Here is a 20423-nt window from a genome sequence, read left to right as displayed (position 1 = left end):
TCTGTATAATACACAGAGAAAGCACTCAGGCATGCAGTTAAAGTATTGAACCTTGCGTGTGGCTATGGTAACGCTAAAAGCCGGAACGACGCACGTTTGTGGGGAACATATGTGTAGCGTGTGTGTTCTAGGTTGCATGAATATGATATGTCGCTGCTGCGTCTGTATGATGTGTCATTACCTTTCTCTCAATCTCACACACACACACTCACACACACACACACACACACAAGCGTGCGCCGTCATCGCTCTGATATGTGATTCACATCACTCGAGCTCTGCTGAAAGCCTTAATAAGGTTAGAGAGTAAGTGCTGTGTGTTTGTGCCTACTAGCTGCTCTCCGTGCGTAGGTGTGTGTTTGCATGCACGGCTCTACGTTTGTGTGTGTGTGTGTGTGTGTGTGTGTGTGTGTGTGTGTGTGTGTGTGTGTGTGTGTGTGTGTGATGGTGGAGGAGTGGATGTGTAGAGCAGCGAGGTGACTGTCCGTCCTGTAGTTGCTAGTTATTGAGGTTGTTTTTTTTTTTCCTTCCTCCTCCTCCTCCTCTCTTTTCCTCCACTCTTCCTCCTTTCTCTCATCCTCCGGAGTCAATTCGCGAGTTTCCGTCAGAGGAACAAGTGATCGCGCTCCCACCTCCTCCTCCCTCTCCTCCCACCTCTCCTCTCTCCCCCTCCCCTTCCTGCTCTGCTTGCTCTCTCTCTCTCTCTCTCTCTCTCTCTCTCTCTCTCTCTCTCTCTCTCATTCTCTCTCTCTCTCTCTGCCTCTGCAAAGCATTCCACTCTGTCCCGATCACTTGCCCCCGGCTCACTGCTTTCCCCTTCTTCTCTGTCGTTCAGTGGCTGTATGAAAGGAGCGCCGTGTGGTCACAGGCGAGGCTGGTGGAAGAAGTCAAAGCAGAGGTAAGCACTCTCTCTCTCTCTCTCTCTCTCTCTCTCTCTCTCTGTCTCTGTCTCTCTCTTTCTCCCTCTGTCTCTCTCTCTTTCTCTCCTGTCTTTCCCAGTCTCTTCTTCTTGTCTTCAGGGAGTGGCAGACAGACTCGGGGGCAGCTCTCTGATTTGAAACATTGCACCTTAGACTGCTTGATATGATTGTCATCTGATTCTCATCACTCCCTTTTTTCCCTTCACTCAGTCATTCTGCCACTGTTATTCCCCCGGTCTCTGTTTTCCCCTCGTTTAAACGCTCTGTTTCACATTGTTTGATACCATCTCTTATCTCTACCTCCCTTGCACTCCATCTACCTCTCTTTTGCTCCTTGCTTCGGTCTCTCTCTTCTCCCTCTGTCTGTCTCTGAGTGAAGTGCGGCACGCAGCGCTGTACATCTGTTGCGTGTCATTCTGTGCCGCCTATCAGATTTCCCATAAAGCTCCCATGTTGTTCTTAATTGCTTCGCACTATATTTTCCCATACTCCCACTTATCTGTCCGTTTAGATGAATCCCAGTCAGACCTGAAGAGAATAGTTGTCAAATGTGTTACAAATGCCTTAAAAATACACAGAATGCTTGGACTGACTCGTCCACTTTATGTACTTTTCTTCAACGTTTCAAAACTGTACGACCGTGTATTTATTCTGTGATATAAACTGAGACGGAGGAGAGGAAATAGAGTTTGGCCTTGATAGTGATTGGCTGTTTAATGGAGATCTATGGTGTAGGGAGTTGCTGCGCTCCAGGCTCCGTCACAGCAACATACTTTCACTATTACTCTTTTGTCTCAGCCGGCCGTTTTGCGATGGTTATATATGGAGCACGAGTGAGCGCTGAAAGGTTGGAATTGATGTGCGCGTGTACGAGAGAGAGAGGGGGAAAGAGAGGAAGAGAAGGAGCTTTAGACTTTCATCTGTGTGTCTACTTTGCACTCTGTCAAGGCTTCAGTGGCTCGCTGAGAGTGTACATATATATTCTTGTGTGCCATTCCACTCGAGAGATGCGGAGTGGCGCCTTAAGTCTGTTTGTGTTTACTTTCTGCCTCTCCTTTCCTTTCATTTTTTCCTTTCTCCTCCCTATGACCTCGTTACACCTCTCCGATTCCTTCGTTTCTCCTTCACACCGTCTCATCCCGTTCACTCAAAACAATGCCACGTTTCTGTCTGACTCTACTTCTACCTCTCTTCTTTTTCCCGCCTTCCCCACCTCACCCCCCCGCCTCCCCCATCCTCCCTCTTGCAGGTTGTAAAATGGATTCTCCTCAGTCAGAGTCATCAGGGGAAGGGCAGAAAGCGGAAGAGAATAGAGCCCAAGGTGAACTACAAAGAGGTAGGAGACACTCTACTGTATTAAGAGTATACCCCAAACTCTTTTCTCTTGTGGAAGACTCTATCTACCTGTTCTCTTCAAGTAGCTCTTCCTGAGCTGAACAACACAATTATCCCCAGTTGTGTTTATGTGTTGTGTCTGCAAGGACAGACTACCCTGTACTTGTTTAAGTCTGTGTTTATGTTGTGTCGCCGTCCACGTATTTAACCTTTTAAGAGCTTGTATACATCACATAGCCTCCTCTGTTTCTGTGTGTGGTCATGGCCAATGTGTGTGTGGGATGGTGTCTGCGTTTGTCTGGAGTGGGAGGAAACCCATTAGCCTCAACGCTCCAGGTTTGAATCTGGCCTTGAACCTTTATTGCATCCCAATCTCTCTTCGTCAAATATTTTCTGTCAGTTTTCTCTGTACTACCAAATAAAATGCTGAAAAATACCATAAAAACATATCCAAAAACGCTGGTTTCTGCCTGTGTGTGTAGTGTTAATTAGGGTTCTCTAGGGACGGCTAATCCCCTCCACCCACTAATTGACGCACACACTTGCACACACGCCTGTATCATTAATGAACGCACACTGATCTATAAGCCACAGAGGGCCAGAAGTCATTAGCGAGACGAGAGCAGCTTTTATATATCACTCTCAATATGCTCAGACTCGAGGAAACATTGGCAAAGCCTCTCATCTTTTTGTATGGTACGTTTTATGGCATGAATAAGTTAAGTGAGTGCCCCTGGGTGTCTTTGAATACAGTTTTAGAAGTGAAAATAAAACTCATTCAGTGCCAAGAATATTGTGTGTATTGTATCCAGTGACTTTTGAGGGCTGTAAATTCTCTTCATCGCTTTCTTTCAACAGATGTAATGTAAGCTTTATTCACAAGCGAAGGTATACATGTTTAAGCTGTAACAGAAATCCAGACAGTGTTTTATAAAACCTCATGTCGGAACATGATTTTTCTGGATCAGATTATCTCCAGTTCCTGTGTTGTAATTTGGAGCGCACGGTGAATGAAATGCCTGTGGAGTCCGCGGCCAGTGCAGCCCCCTTCAACCACCTGATACCTACCGTCTGGCATATTTACAACGTACACACACATACACACTAAATGCGCTCACTTCTAAGGGGCAGCAAAAAGGGCCTCTTCCTGTGGGGGGGGGGCAGAGGGTGCTGAAATCAGTCTCATGAAAGAATAGCCAATTACTGTCCACTTGGCCATACACAATAGTGAGAAAGAGGAGGGAGGGACGAGTGGACGGACGGATGGAGCGAGGGAGAGGAGGGGGGGATGAAGGGGGCGGGGGTGTGGGAGGTCAGCGTTTGAAGTTACACCATAAAAGCCATCCTGAAAGGAAACACGAAGTGGTCCCTCCCCCCTTTTCCATCCACCTCTCTCCCCTCTCTCCCCCTGTGGCCCGGCCCTCTCCTCTCTCCTCCCCTTTGTTTCTGTGCACAGAGAGTGCCCCATGGATGGACCAGGTGTATTTTATATTACTCCTTCATGTACTTCAAACGCCAAACAGCCCCAATTTCTACTCAACCCCTCCTCTTTTCATCTACCTCTCCTCCCTTTCTCTTCCCCGCGTCTACCAGCCTGTTGCAAGGCTATAAATCACTCAGCGGACCCGATCGGCAAAGGAGGAGGGAAGGCGGTTAAAACACAGGAGACAGGAAGGTAGAAGGAGAAGAAAAAAGTTGGGATATATCAGATGAAGTTACAACTGGAGCATAGAGCTACAAGAGAGAAATATATATATATAAAAAACAGCACTAGAAGCCAGCGCTGGGCATTATGTATCCCCTGTGGTTATCTTTTAGATCAATTCAAATTGGAATGGAAACATGAATTCCAGCCACGAAATGATGCACTTGGGTGGAAAAACACAAAGGGAAAGGAAAGAGCAGAAGATCCTTCAGGACAGAGAATAAATAGGTGATGGAACAAATGCATGGCAAGAGAAAGAGATGAAGAAAAGGTAGAAAAGTAGAGCAGAATAGATATTTTGGAAGGATTTTAGATGGTTGGTTGATTATGAATTCCAGTAAGGTAATGAATCCGTTGCAGGCATTTGAGGAAATGAAGAGCAAGAGTGGATATTCGAAGAGCTGAGAGAAGCTCACGAGAGATGAAATATCGCAGGGCTGGTCAAATGATGTAAGAGCGGTTAGGAAGCGGAGAGGAGCAGAGATGGTGAGGGAGGGAACGGAGAAGCTAGGACTTTTAGTGGGCAGGAATTAGGCTGAGCCAGGGTCGCATTTAGTGCTAATGACATCATGGATGATTAGGGACTACGCGCACACATACACACACTCACAAAAATATAGATGCACTCAGTGGGAGAAGCCAGACACCCCCCACGGAGAAGCCCAAGATCTGGTCCATTTAATAAAGCCGGAGTTTATTACCAACTTCCCCCTCGTCTTTGTTTCTGTTACATTATTGATTCACACGCGTCTTAGTGTGTGCGTCTGACTTCTCCCGTGTACACGTGTAACTTGCGTGCGTGACGAGCGTGCGTGCGTCCAGTGTGTGTGGAAAGGTCTGTAGAAGGATATTAGTCACGCCCGTGTGGTAATGGGCCTCATTTTGCTCTCATTTTCATCTGCGGTCGCCGTAATGAGAGGGTCCGTCTGCCCCTGCTGATCAGGACAGGAAACCCTGTAGGGGAAAAGAGCTGTGAATAGCGGGAGACCGTGGCCAACTTTTCCCAGGAACGACATGCTCCTGCGCTTTCTAAAGATGCTGTCTGTAAGTTGTAATTGATCTGGGCTTATATTGATTAGCTGGGCTCGACGGTGAAATGCCTAAAAGATGATCAATAAGTATCACAACATGACTAAACCTCTCCTGAACCTCAAAGTGCAGCTTTGCAGTACAGTATGTTCAGTACTCTCAGCGGTCATGGAATGGACTTAATGGCTGACAGATGCTGCAATTCAGAAATAACATTATTTTAACTCTTACTTAAGCGTTTAATCATATCTTTACCAGTTGATTTAAAGTTACTGGGGTAAATGACCTCCATATCTAAGATTAGTATAGTTCTATTTCACATTTCTGCACCAGAAAACAACATATTTGCTACCGTATGACACATCCTAGCGCCTTTGGTGCAGATGTGATAAGGTTCTGTATATAGCAAGTGTTTACACAGCTCTTCCCCTAGATAAACAAATCCAGGAAATGGTGTAATCCTGAATTCTTGTCATTCCTGCAGAAATTGTTCTGCACTGCTCTATTTTTATCTTTACAGTGCTCCCCTCTCTGAATGTAAGGCTGCATTATTTTTAATGTCCCTTAAATGAATGAGGGTTATTTTGGTGGATATTGAGATCAGATTTACAAATCACCAAAAAATTTGATTTATATTGTTTTGGTATGTTTCTGTGTGCCGCTAAAACCTGACAGTGAGTCAGCCTCCATCTCAGCGTCACTCTGTCACCTCAGTTGCACCTACTTGGCAATCTGTTCTTTCCTGGATGGAACGGGTTACTGAGAAAACACGTACAACCATGTTTGTTGCTGAGGACATGTGAACAACAACAGGTTTAGAGAAACAGCTTCAAACTGTACAGGCATTTGTTGAAAGAGGCAGCGTTCATTTGAGTTCAGATTTGTCAGATCAGGAAGCAACCTTACTGTAACAGTATTTATTTATTTTGTATGACTAAGGCTGGTGGTTCCAAGCACTTCTAAACCATGGCCTGGATATCTGAGAATCTTAACTCAAGGCCAACGTTCTATCTTTCAACCACATCTCATGGATTAAGATTTATCAGTTGTCACGGAGATAGCTCATTTAACGGGTGACTTAATATGATTTGAACACATGATAACAAGCTGTCATAGTTGGTAAGGTGATCCGTGTTTTGACAGTCGAGCTATCTCTATGACAAATGACCAGACTTTATCAGTTGACGAAGACAATGAGATTTATTGAAAGCCTTTATTCAGAGAATCAGCTTAATATCAAAATATTTTTTACTTTCACCCCTCAGTTAAGGTGAACTTACTAGCTTTTGATTATTTCTTTGGTTTTTTTTGAGAATCAGTTGAATATCGAAAGTACACTTTTAACTTATTAAAAGATTGACACCAGTTATTGTTTGCAAGGTCAAGAATGCAAACATCTCAGACATTCTTCACACTTCCTCATCTTTAGTTGACAGCAGTGAAGTGGTACAACAACAACTTAGTCTGATGGTTTCACTCAAGGGGCATCCGAATCTCCAGTTAACAACTACTTGATACCGACTTGTTGACTAGATTATTACTATTTTCCTACGTATTTCTTAAGGCATTAAATGGCTTTATTATGAGCCAATAGTAGAGAGATGTAGAGGAATTAGAGGACAGAGAGTTGGGAAAAAACAGTCCTCATCCGGATGTACCTTGGTAGCCAAACAGTTGCACCATCGACCTGTTTTGCATGTCATACCCTTCTCTCTCCCTGTTTCCTGTCTGCCTCTTCACCTGTCACTATCAAATAAATGCAGAAAATGCCCCAAAAAATGGTCTTTTTTAAAAATAATCTTTAAAAAACAAAAAAAGAAGTCCTTGTCCAGACTCAAACAGGGAACTTTTATCTCTACCGCTGTCAGGCTAAAGGCCTCCAAGGTAAAATAACACAGAGGATTTTGCTCTTACCGCAGCGCAGGTTTGCCACAAGGACACAGATACTAAGTTCTATTTTAGGAGATAATTTAAACCCACAGAGAAATGAACCGACTTCGAGTGGTGACTGAAATCCCTTGTGTTGTGCTTGGGTGCAATGTTAATGGTTTGACAGGGGAGGTAGTAGTGGTAACTGGAGCCCCTGTGGGAGGGTAAACAGCAGGGAGGGCACGATCAAAGAGCCTCTTCAGTTGGGTGGGGTTTGCAGGTGGTGCACAGTACATTACTCTGCCATAATAGGCTTGTGTAAGTGGAGGATAGGAAAAAATGGCAGGAGAGCAATGTGGAAAATTGTTTCAGTCTGTGAAACGTAAAAGACGAATGTGTGTTGTGTTCAGAAGGGTAATAAATTGTTGTCCATAATAAGAACGCTTGAATAACAATACTCTCGTCTGCTTGTCTTTCGCAATCTATCTCTTCCTCTCTTTTGATTATTCAGAGTTTGACCAGTACCCATAAAATAAAGCATATTCGCTTATGGTGTTTTCATGGCATCTGCGTTGTTGTTGTCTTCTTTGATGAGACATCACCACTTCAAAGCATACTCAGCCACGTACGAAAATTCAAACTTGACGAGGACACATCACACATCTGGTTTTCCTTCATCTCTGTTCTCTCATCTCCCGTGCATCGTCTCTGGGTTTATACTGCTGTCTCCCCTTCCTTCTCCCGTTCTTTTTCTTTCTTGCCCTGTCTCTCTCTTTCTGTTTCTCTCCCCTTCTGTGATTTATTGGCAATGAATCAGGGATGAGGGAGTATGCCGGAGAAGAGATGGGAACATTCAGGGAAATGGCTGTTTCCGGCCAGACTTCATCACATCAGGATGGGAAATGGTCGGAAGAAAAGCGTGCGTGCGTGTGTGTCTGTGTGTGCGTGTTCCTCTATTATCAGACCAACTGGGGATGATCTAAGTCCACTACTGTGAGCCACAACCCCTTAATTGTCTTCAAATGGAAGCACAACTCGAACATACAGAGCTCATGCAAAGAAATCCATCCTGTTGCTTTAATGGAATATTCACATTGCAATATTACGGGCTGTGTGAACCGATTACATGCAGCGGTGTGTGTCTAATTATTGTTTATGTTTTCTTCCGTACCTTGTTGAATATTCAACCTTATCAGGATGGAGGGTTTCTGTGCATCTGTCAAAGTGGAAGCTGTGTTGTCTGAAACATCAAGCTGCTTATTAGGGACCTCCACTGCAGACTCGTTTCAGGTGAGAGATCAAGCAATGAGAGATGCATCAGTTCTCTGGGCTCCTTTCTGCCGGTCTTGTGAGATCCGTCTGAGCTGCCCTGGTGGCATTTGTTCCAATGATAGAGACTTCATGTTGTGAAGCTGAAGGCGGAGGTGTTGTTCACGAGTAATGGATTGCCAGATAAACAGGTGGATTTGTACAGTAACAGTTCTCGAATCTACTTAGGCTTTGTATGGTGGCTGAAAGGGTTAGGGGTTAGGGTTAACCTTAACCCAGTACGCTAGATGAAAGGTCCCTCAAGGCTGAACGCATGCGCTCGGACAGAGAGCGAGAGACAGTGAAAGAGCAGGAGAGAATCAAAGGAGAGAGGAAGAGTCCAGGACATCTAAAGAGACAACAGAGCTGTAGTAAAACAACAGATCAATAAAAGTATCTTACTGGCTTTGTCATTTTCTGCAGCAACTGTTGAGAAAAGTGCTGACCAGGAGGAACAGATTGTATGGGAATCAAGGGATCAGTGTGGCAAACAACTGCCGTTTGATTCGCCCTCCTGTCACACTGACTTCGCATCGATAAGCTGTTGATCCAGCATTACCTGCCAATGAAAGTCAGTCCTCTCGTGTGTCCTTTTGAATCAATGTTTGCGTCTGTGCCTTTTTGTGACGCAGCAAGCTATATATCTGGACGTATACACAGCTTTGTGTCCACATGCTTTATTGCCCTGGTCGACTATATATGACTCCAGAGTTTAACCTGTAAAACTCATGGCGTGGAATGACAGGATATGACTGAATAAACTGACTGAAAGTAAAATCTGCATAGTGTCTGCAAAAGTGTACATGACAGACAGAACCGTGTTTTTGTCTGACTGATGTATCGAGACGCTGTAGTTCTGTCAAGCCCCATTTTAATCCCTTGACAGGATCCAAGAAATAATAGAAAATTAAGTTGTTCACACTCAATTACTTGCGTTTTAATACAACCAAAGTGACATCTGTGCTGATGGAGAGTGAAAATTGTTTTTCCCTCTTCATAGGTAGTGAAAAGCTAGAGGAAAAAAGAAAGAACTAGGAGAAAATTAAAATGTATCAGCGGCAAAAGTGTTAGAGATGGGAAGATTTATGTGTGGAGATGGGAGGAGAGGAGAGAGAGGAGATGGCTCCATTTGTGTTGTGTTAATGAGGGAGAGCGAGACTGAAAGAAAGTGAGAGGCGAGAGAGTGCCAGCGTGTATTTGTCTCATTTATCACTCAGCAGCAGTTCTGTTTTCGGGGTCATTTGAAGCTCACAGCCTGTCTCATCTCGTCTGGGGACTCCCTGCAGTCTGCGTGCGTGCATGTGTGTATGTTATTTGTATAGATGTATATGATGTGATTGTGAATGGGGGGTGATATATAGTAAAAAAGGGGGGCGGGGTGTAAAGAGATTCCCAGTCAGGGTTGACGATGCTGACACACCATATCATGGCAGCCATGGCTGCTCAGAAATACCACTTAGGGCTTCATGACTCTCTGAGGAACACACTCGCATGCATGCACACACACATGAAGTCGCACACACGTACACAGAAGTTGCGGTGAGAAATTCTGGGAGTAGAGTGAGGGGTAGTTAAACAGAGAAAGAGTAGCTTCAACAGGCTTTTCACTGAAGTGGTCAAAAAAAAAGAACACACACCCTTACACACACACACATACACGCACGCACACACATGCACGCATACACATGCATTCTGAATCCCAGAAGCATTTGAGTGTCATTAAAGTGCAGCTGTGTTTGTCTTTCCAGCACACATGGAAAACACATCAGGGACAGAGAGAGAGAGAGAGAGGGAGAACACAGCCGGCTGAATATGGCTGCCACGATACGTACAAAACAAGCACAGCACTTCGTCGCTCACACAAACACACATTGTTCATTTTGGAGTCAATTCAAACACAAATTTAGACATTCAGTATAATGCCCTGCTATAAAAACGCACTGTAGCGTGGAGGTCATGGTGTTAACCTGGTGACGCTTTGGACAGATATTTAGTGTAGAGTCATGTTCAATATCGGGTCGGCCGTAAAATGGAGCTGGCCTTTTTTAGTGGTGGGAAATGAATCAATGCTTTACACATTAAACCCGATTTAGGCGTCACCTCATAGCTTTCATAGGTACAGTACGTAATGTTGTGTTTGTGTGTCTGTGTGTGCGCGTACGACTGCGGCGTGCTGAGTTCTAAAACATCTGTCTTTCCTGGTAATGACTGGGGAGCCGACAGCGCTCTCAGACAGCCCTGACGCAATTAGCCTTGTCAAAAACACACACACAGATACGCATACGTGCATGCACGCAAAGTGATATCAGCTGTATGCTACTAGGCTCATAGACACTGCAGATTATAGAAATGACTGCACATAAAACCAATAACTAAGTGTCTGAGATATCTGATGGTGTGTTTGGGGGGAGCTTGTTTTCACAGAGACTGTCTGGCTTATGATGCCCTGTCCTCATTTGTTGAGGTCGCAGTCGTATTCACGCTGTATGATCAGGTTTATATCTTGAAAGCAGCTGTGTTTTTCCTGTAACTTATGCTACTATTAAGTCTATCCCAAATTCTGGAAGACCAGAGACAAATTGATGGTCTAACCATTATTTTAACAGGCTTGTTGTCAAGAACCCAAATGCACAAATAATTCTAGACTAATGCTACATGGATGAAAGATATACTATATTTCAACCCATTCATTTTCTGAAATAAGAGTGCATATATCCGGGCCAGAATCTAACAATCATTTTCACTTTGATTAAACTGCAGATTTTGCGATTAATCATGTGGACCATGAAATAAAAAATATTGAAAAATACGCATCAAGAGTTCTTAAAGGAGACATATTTTGCTCATTTTCAGGTTCATAATTTTATAATTTTATTTTGGGTAACTACTACAATAGTTTTACATGCTTCAGTCCTCAAAACACACATCAGTTTACTCATACTGTCCAGTGCTGCAGCTCTGTATTCCCTCTTCCCACTCTGTTTTAGCTCCTATATTTTTAATGCCCCCCTCCCAAAAACCCAGTCTGTTCTGATTGGTCAGTCCACACACACCTGAGTCAGCACCGCTAACAGCAAACGAGCTGCAGTGCTAAATCCATGCTTGACCGGTCTCCTTTAAATGTTAGTCTCTAAAATAGCTTTATTTTCAGACCAATTACTAAAAACAGAATAAACCAGTTAAATAATTAGTTGAATTACAAAACTAGAAAGATTTACAATTGAGAGGCTGCAACACGGAAATATTTGGTATTTTGCTTCAAAAATGAATAATAGACAAACAAAAATAGTCAATTTTCTTGTGCTTCCATCCATCCACTAATTGACGGCTCAAGAAATGTGCTCGTTTCCAAAAAGAGGTGTTAAAAATTCAGATCTCTTTTGAGCTTATTTTTGTCCCTTTACAAGGAATAACATGCTGTGAAATAGAGGCAAATTGGCTTGCAGACAAGTCAACATGTTGAATAACAACAATGTAGCCGTGTTTACTGTCATTCACACTACCAGTGGATGACAACATAAAACTACTTTCTTAATCGTTTCAAAAGTCTGGAGTAATCTAGTATTAAGACAGTCAGACAGACACGTAGCCAGCAGCCATATTACAGGTGACAGCTTCAGCTCCACTCTCCCCAGTCTGGGATATCATGTGTTGCTAAGCTGATGTGCTCTTATCATTGGAAAAAGACAGAGGGATTGTCTTCCTGGGGTTTTGATGCAGAGTAAACAACACGTTTTAAATTTCTTTCCATCTGTTTTTTCTTGTCAGTGTCTCTGTGATGGTCTCTCTTAATCTTATTCTCCCGTTTCTGTGGTGTCCTATAATATCTACCTCTTTTTCTCTTTGCCCGTGTGTGTGTGTGTCTCTTTGTGGTGGTGCACAGCTGTGTGTGTGTGTCTGTCTGTGCAACAGATATCTGGGCTTAGTCCATCCCGCATACCTCTGTCAGCTCAGACTGCTTAAGCCCAGCCAGCCTGGAGTTCACACAGGAGACAACACACATGTACACAAACACACGCACAAATCAGAATGGAGGTTATTGCCAAGTAGGTTTTAACGTGCAAGGAATTTGCCTCAGTGTTTTTGTGCATAACAATAACGAAAAAGGTAGGAAAAAAAGAAGAAAGATAAAAAGCAGAGACCCTAAGTCAAGAAGCATAAATAGAAAATAGAAAATGGACTATAAAGTACTGAAAGATATTATAAAAATGTGTACAAAAGTTCACAGTATGCAGTTGAAGAATATTTGAAATGTTCAAGAGAGTAATCCTAAAAGATACAAAGACACAAAATAAACAAAGACCAACAAAGAAACATTAACACAGCTCACAAAAAATAACCAGATGCTCCAGTCTCCTCCTGAACATGACCTTTCTGTTTGATGTCTCTGGCTATATCAGCCTCTCCTCTTCCCTTCTTGTCCCTCGCTGCCACTCCCTCTCCGTGTTCGACTCTTGTCTGCAAGGCTCATCCCATCTCTGGCTCTCTTCCTCTTGTTCTCAGTGTATCTTTCAGCAGCCGTAGATGCTATCGCGCCACACTGGAGGTCATCACCGGTGCATGTTTGTGTTTTACCCCCATTATTGTTTTCATCAAGCTAAGCCCGGCTTCAACAGACGAATCCTAGCTGCCTGTGTGAGTGTGTGCTTTTGTCCCGACATTCAGAAACCTAACCGCGACCAAATGGCACGGTGGAATTGCCCACATTAAATTGCATGAGCTTACAGATGTTCTTTTTTTTGACATGCGTGTCTGTCTGTGCCCTATTAGCCTGAGGAATTCTTGTAATCAAGAGCAGCACACACCACTGATAATATTTATCCACAACTCCTTAAAGGAAACTGGTAGCCACTGTTGCCCCACCCCCACCTGAGGGATAATATTTAACCACGACCCCGAGGCTGCTCTCACCCTCTCAGAATCAGGCCAGAACAAATGACATGAGGAAATTAAAGCAGGGTGCTCTGCTATTTTCAGCCTTAGTCACATTTTATACTTCCGTGCCTTATGTGTTCAGGGGAGTGGCAGATATCTGTGAGATAACTGAATGTACCGTGTTATTGTTGAGCATCAAAGTTTAAGTGATTCCAGATATGGTGATGATTTTGGATTTAGTATATTCACACTGAATGGTGGCAGGAAAACCATGAAAGCAGGATACAGATTATATCACACAAAACTGAAACCCTCCACATCAATTAATTTCTCAGGGAATAATGCATGGATTTTGACTGAAAAGAATGTTCACATGACATGTTCATTACCTGACTTTCACATCGGGAGGTGGTGGTGGAGTTGCAGGTCATGAGGCAAACAGGACGTTTCAGCATTTTTAAGTGTAAATCTCCTGGATATTTTTTTAGGAGGGACCACAGTGTTTCAAATTTTGTAAGGGTCACACAGTGGGATATTTTTAAAGTGAACAATTTCCAGTCGTGTTTTGTTGGCTTTTATGGGCATTTTCATCCAAAACTGATATTTTTCACGGGATATTGGGCCATCTCCAGTTGTGTTCGTGGTGACCAATACAGCAATTTTAAGCCAAACCATGATGTTTCCCTAACCATAACCAGTTATTTTTTGCGCCTCAGCCTAAACAGAGCATAACCACAGCGATATCCCATGAAAAGACCAAAACCAAAAATGCATTAGTCTCTCAATATAGTGCAGTTTAAAGCACAGATTTATAAGTAATATCATGCTTTGGCTACACAGACAATACTTGTTAGTAACATTAATTCATTGCTGGATTCTTTTTTCATTGAATTTGTTGATAAAAGAATTTCAGAGGAGTGTATCTGTCTGCCTGTGTGTGGTTCAACAGAAAAAATCCTGTGTGCCTCTTCTCTCCACCATCTCTTTCTCTTCACCTCCCTCTTTGTCTGAGCTGACGTCCAGCTGTTTGGATGTGTCACTGTAGTACAAATGCAACAGATTTTTTTTCTCTCTCACATAAACAACAGTCCTTTTGTTCCAGTTCTTTTTCAAAGGCCTCTCTCTTTTTAAAGCATACGGGTGGTGCAGGGGGCAAAGCACTCGCCCGCCACCGCTGAGACGTTTGTTCAATCCCCGGTAGTGACTCCCACTGGTTGGTTAGGGCACCTGCAGGGAGGTAGTTGGATGGGGATTGTCCTTCCGGTGAAGGTGGCAGGTGAGAAACACATGATGAGAGGCAGCCCATGCCTGCCTCGACCTCCCCAGAACAACAGCAGAAGAAGTGACAAGTACTGTCCTCCAGGGGAACTGTGCTTTCCAAACTGTGATTAAATGGCTGAAGAGATATAAAAAGAGGCCTATCTGAAATGTGCATGTGTTTGAGGAGTTGTTTGTGTCTCCATTGGGACTGGAACAACGGGTTGTAGGAGGAGGAGGAGGAACAGTAAGAGGGAGGCGAGGGAGGCATCCACTGGAGACAGCTAGATCTGCGGCTTGCGTCAAAGCATAGAGTGCCAGAGATTAATTAAACTTCCCCTGTTTTGGAGGTGTGTGTATGTGTGAATGAGTCAGAGCGGTGATGAGTAGGAGAGAAAACATGTTAATTGCCTTCATGATCAATGCCAAATTGCAGAAACATAGAATTTTACATAACAAACTGCCCCACCTTCTGTGTCTGCACAAAGAAACTGTTGAGATGTTAAAGAAAAGCTGTCCCACGAGCCGAAAAGACATGCCTCATGCCCGCTGCAAGTGCACGCACACATGCTTGCACGCACTCTTTGTGTAGGTGTGTTTTTTTCGTGTGTGTTTGTGTGCCTGGTTGATTCCGCCTCAGAGAAAGTAGTCATTCCCCACTGGCGGGCCCACTGTGTGTGCTTTTTCAGCTTAACCCCTGACTCGGCAACCCTGCTGTGACCTCACGCTGCTTTCTGATTGGCCTGAGACTGTGAACTTGAAGGCCAGGAAGGAAGATTGGAGGGGGGGCGGCTACTAGGGGCTACCCGTGCTAACAACCAGCAGCTGATCAAACACACAGTCAAATTCAACTCAAATTCGCCATTAAATGCAATACATTTACGACAACACAAGTTGTTTCTTTCCTAGTAAAAAGTGTTGTTTGTTGCGGCATCGCTGTAGCAGTTTAGGAGCTCTTTGAACACTGTTTTGACAGATTTCACCATTTACAGTAAGTTTATGAAAGAGGAGAGCATTTTATTAATGACAAACATGTCAAATGGGGTATTTTTGGAGAAACTCCCCAAATTCCCTTCAGACATTGCTCACTTTTGGGAGTTGTTGGTATAAACTTTATAAACTTATTGAAATGCTGTCCACAACAAATTCTTAACTGTTTGTGCCTGTTGATACCAGATACCAAAAACACATGCATTCACACAAGCATGCATTGGCGCAGACTGGGTTAAATATTGTGAGAATGTATCCGGCATAAATGAGCCACATACACATGTTTGTTTTCCAAAATGGTCTCTGTTGATTGGCAAAGTAATGTACGTGCTGTGCATGTTTGTCTCCCATTATGCTCACACTCATGCTGGGGAACATCCCTGACTCTCTGCCTGTTGTCAGCGCATGTACTCGCGTCAGAAGAAACATTGATGAGGCAATTGATCCCGACAGTCATTGTGATTGCAAGGTCAAAAACTTCAAAAGCTTTTGCCTCTATCTCCATTCGTTCGTTTTCTCTCGTCGCACTGTGTCTCCGCAGAAAGCCTCATATATGTTTCGCTTCCTGATTAGGTTCAAGGCTGATTGCAAGAGCCAGATCCACACACAAACACGCCAATATACACCCTCACCACGCTCTCTGTAGATGTTGTGGTTGTTGATTAAGGCAGAAAAAACAAAGAATGAATGCTGTTAATGATTAGATTTTAGATTGACAGTCGTAGCTGTAGGTCATCAACGAGGTCATCAGTCTGTGACCGGCACTATCTGTGAGATCATCACCGTGCTGCAGCAGCAGCAGCAGCAGCAGCAGCAGCTATGACATCATTCGAGGGGATGATAGCACAGAAGACAGCTCCATTTCACCAGTTGAAAGGGTAACATGTGACTCAGATAACCTTTCAGCATCTCCTGTGCGTGTATTTGTGTGTGCGTGTTTGCTCCAACCCATTACCCGAAATTGGTTTACACACCTATGATGTCAGCAGGTCTTTTTATAATGTCTTTTTAGACCTTGTGAAGCCACAAGATTGCAGTATCATATTCCCACAGTGTTTGAATTTATTTTCATTTAGCTACCTATCATATTTATAGGTTTTATATTTATAGGGTCCTCTCATTACTGCTGTGTCTTTTTACTAAAGTCTCCCACACATGCTTCTGCGAGCAGAGGCGCCCACTACTGCATTGAAGGGGCTTCCTGCTAACATGTGACCATGAATGTGTTAATTACATAAAGTCATGTGTTTCTTCCTGAGAAAGGCAGTAAGACTCAGTCTGCTGCACTGATTCAGATGTTGTTGCAGTTTGACTTCATTCATTCCTTAGAAATGCTTAATAATGGGAGGGCAAAGAAATACCTTTTAAATATCTTGAAGTGTATAACCATTAGATGGCTAAAACCAGACCCTCTCACATACAACATGGATTCAAAATGTTTGGGACCTTTATCAAATGGAGCAGTACTCTTTAAAGGACAGGTCCATAGAGAGCTTCACAGCAAAACGGCATTCTCCTAAACAATGAAGTAGCTGGGGATGTGTTTAAAATGTAAAAAAATAGCTCCATACAGCTCGTCAGACGTAATCCAAGTCTACAGAAGCCCTGAGATCCCAAACTGATTTGAAAAGACGTTATTTACACCCCCAGTGTATTTTGGAGTGGTAACGTATGTTGTTTTCTATGTTTTATTTGCTTAATACTTGAATATAATGTGTAAAAATGCTATTTATAACTGAAAAAGACGGAAGGAAATGTATATATAGTACTGTTGATGAAAACTAAATTTTAAAAAAGCTCAATAGTGAATATTTGAGAAGTAGGTATACACAGTAAATGCAAGTGGTAGAGAGGCTGCGGGGATTTCAGAGAGCTGAATGACCACTTGCCGACATAAATATTCCCGAGGTACTAGCAGTTTCTTTACATCATTTGGTTTTAAATTTTTTTGCCTCTTTGCTCGCCATTTTATTCCTGACCATCTGCCCTGGTTTTTTTTGTTGCGCATTTTAATTCTGTGCAGCTGTATAGAGCAGTTACAGGCTAATTAAAAGCGTAAGTATTTGTGATGCTATCTACGCTGTCATGGCTTTTGAGAGAATCTTAACAGCTGCTTGGTGTACTGTTTCTGCTCAAGTCCCGAGCCTGCCGCTGCAGTTTGAGCAGATGAATGTGCGGGCCCTTAAATCAAGTGTAAAATAAAGACGGATGGAGGAAGATAAAGGATGCAAGGAGGGGCTTATAATTGGAGGAGCCAGACACGCACATTGGTCCAGTGAAAAGGAGTTGGTATGGAGACGGGGAGCAGACAGTCGTGGAGACATAGGCGGAGAGAAAAAGGGAGGGATTTGAGGGGAAGAATGAGTGAAACCTTAGTACCTGAGGCGTGGGCTGAGGCCTTTAGCTGCTGGTGCCAGAATGTGTTTTTACGAGCCTGCGGTCAGACAGAAATAAAAGGCAACCGAGCGGCTGAATGGCATCACACACACACACACACATGCACACACACGATTCAATGGTCTCTCACAGTTTGGTTTTATAATGTCACAGTTATTCAATGTCTCCAACCGCCATAATACAGTGTGACTGAACAAGCAGCACACTCTCCCCAGTGGTACGGAGGTAGGGAGTGAGAGAGGGAAGAGAGGGGAGGTAAGGGAGGTTAAGAAAGCATTAGCAACACCTCTGTATTCCTTTCTATGGTGCCAAGGGCATAGAAAGAGGTTCCCTTATGTTCTTTGGAATCATTATATAGATTTTATGGTCAATCATTGGCCTTTTTTTACACACTCCCTATGGTGCCATTTCTCTTTTTTCTCTCTTTCTCTGTCTTTTCCTCTTTTCCACATTTCCGTTTCTTATTTCTTGTGACCAGTAACTTATAATGGGCACCCCAAAGGAGTTTGAGGGTTCGAGCCGTACCAATAGCCCGGTGAGAAAAGTGCTAGAAAAGACCAAGAAATGGCAATAAAAAAAGATGAGCGGTTTATTTTTCTGGAAGCAGAAACGTGGGAGAGTGATGATTCAGTTAGCAGAGGTTATCCGAGGTTCCCTCTTGTAGCGATGTGATGGTAAATGGTGAGTGACCTCTTAGCGTGGCAAGAGACTAAAACGAGTAGAGACCATCACTCTCTTTAGCAAAGAGGATGTGCAGAATGTAGAATAAGAATAGATGGAGAATATTTTGGATCAAGGCTCCTGAAAAAGGACACAGGCTCACTCTCCTATGTACCGTACAGAGTGGTACTAAATGATGTTGCCATGGAAATGCCAAACAATTGATGCATTATTGGAAAGGGAAATAAAATGATTCAAGATTTACAGTTTTTAACCCTAACCCTAACCCTTTTTCATTTTTTTTTACACTATCTCACAGAAGGGAGTTCAGTGGAGTCAACGCAGACTCACAGATGTGTCAGAAACAATTTATTTGCAACTCTTAACTCATCCTTCACCGCAGCTCGATCAGCGTTCCGGGTAGAAATATTACAATAAAGCCTCCATTGATGCTCAGTGTGTGTGTGCGTACACATTCTGTACAAAAGGCTAAAGAGCTTCGATTCAATTTGTGCGGTACGAGCATGTTATGCAGCAGCAGTAGCATGACTAATGTTGCTGAGTCCCATACACCCACACATATGCACTGACACACACACACACACACACACACACACACACTCGTAGAAAAATGTAGCTGCTTCTTCCTTTTGACTCGTTCTCTCCATTACTGTCCAGCACTTATTTTCTCTAACTCCCATGTGAATACACAGCACCGAACACACACACTCACACACACACACAGGCACACACACACACTCAGCTATATGTGCATTTGAACATATTTATAGTTTGCAGTGGACATCATATCCTGTGTTTACTATAGCTGTTTGTCTCATTGAGCTGTCAGTCACTGTTGCAAACTGTCTATATTTGTGCATGTGTATGCATGTTGGTGTGTGGGTGGGTGGGTGGGGGGCGTCATTGTTCTGTAGAAATTAGAGGTCAGTGTGTGAAGGGGACATTTCAGCGGCATATTTCCCAGAGGTCCTTGCAAGGCTTGACTCAATATAGAGCGGGTGCAACCGACCCGTGTCAGTGGTTTGTACGGAAGGGCAGTGTGTGTTTTGTTTTCTATATAATGTCCATATGTCCATATGACTGAGATTACAGGCCATCTGTGTGTGTGTGTGTGTGTGTGTGTGTGTGTATGTGTGTGTGAGTGAGTGTGTGTGAGAGAGAGGGAGAGAAAGAGAGACTGTGTATTCTGTCTTTTTCACCATTAGCATTCCTCAGCTTTGACGGACAGTATGGGAATGAAATGCCTCTTTCATGTGGCCAAACTCTACGTTGCGTGTGTGTGTCTGCGTGTGTGTGGGTGTGTGTGAGGAAATCTTTTCACATGAATCGTTGAGATAGAGAGGGATACATTTCCCCCTTCAGTGGTAAAGTGCTTTCAGCACTGTACTATTAAGGGCTATTGTTAGAGTTACCCATGACCTGGTCATGACACGGGGCTGTGTGTGTGTGTGTAGGCTGTTTGTAAGTGTCTATGTGATTCTTCAGGCTCTACCCGTTAATAAGGGGGTACTCAGCCTTGGAGTTCACCTTTTCCCCTTTAATTGCTCTCTCCCTCTCCCTCTATCTCACCCACACAAACACACATACAAAAACGCAAACACACACACACACACACACACACACACACACACACCACAACTGTATCCAAGCTACCTTGTAACAGATGTTTAGTCATCAAATAGATTTTCCTCAAAGCTGAACCTTAAAGCAGTTATCGAACATTTCAGGAATATAACACTGAACCTTGGGTAGGAAAGATTTTTCTAATCGGAGATATTTACATTACATTACATACATTACATAAATCTGTGTACAACTGAGGTACAATCCCAGCCACAGCACAATATTTTGGCTTAAAATTTCTGCTATGGTTTCTTCAAAAAAGGCTGCAAAATGTCCAGATTGTCGCTAAAATTCCCCGGTGAAACAGAAACACCTAAATGAAATACATGTATAACTTGTGAGTAGGGAGTATGAGAGGTAAATGGTTTACAGTTGCTGTTGACTTCACCATGGAGATGCTACAAGTGATGAGGCAGAAAATCCTGTTTCTGTCT

At 43.4% G+C, this 20423-nt stretch overlaps 1 protein-coding gene across 2 annotated transcripts in view; it reads left to right on the top strand.

The window, feature by feature from the left end:
• The window catches only part of aopep (aminopeptidase O (putative)), a 78248-nt gene that overhangs the window by 40699 nt on the left and 17126 nt on the right, over positions 1-20423 (top strand). For both annotated transcript variants that reach the window (XM_073467250.1, XM_073467249.1), the window contains 2 exons: positions 836-898; positions 2170-2256. In XM_073467250.1, coding sequence (XP_073323351.1) covers positions 836-898; positions 2170-2256 — 150 coding nt within the window. The remainder of the gene's footprint in view (positions 1-835; positions 899-2169; positions 2257-20423) is intronic.

The sequence above is a fragment of the Pagrus major genome, chromosome 5, assembly GCF_040436345.1.
Source record: "Pagrus major chromosome 5, Pma_NU_1.0".
Lineage (NCBI taxonomy): Eukaryota > Metazoa > Chordata > Actinopteri > Spariformes > Sparidae > Pagrus > Pagrus major.
The sequence above is the reverse complement of the archived record's forward strand: the minus strand, read 5'-3'. Positions and strand labels throughout refer to the sequence as shown.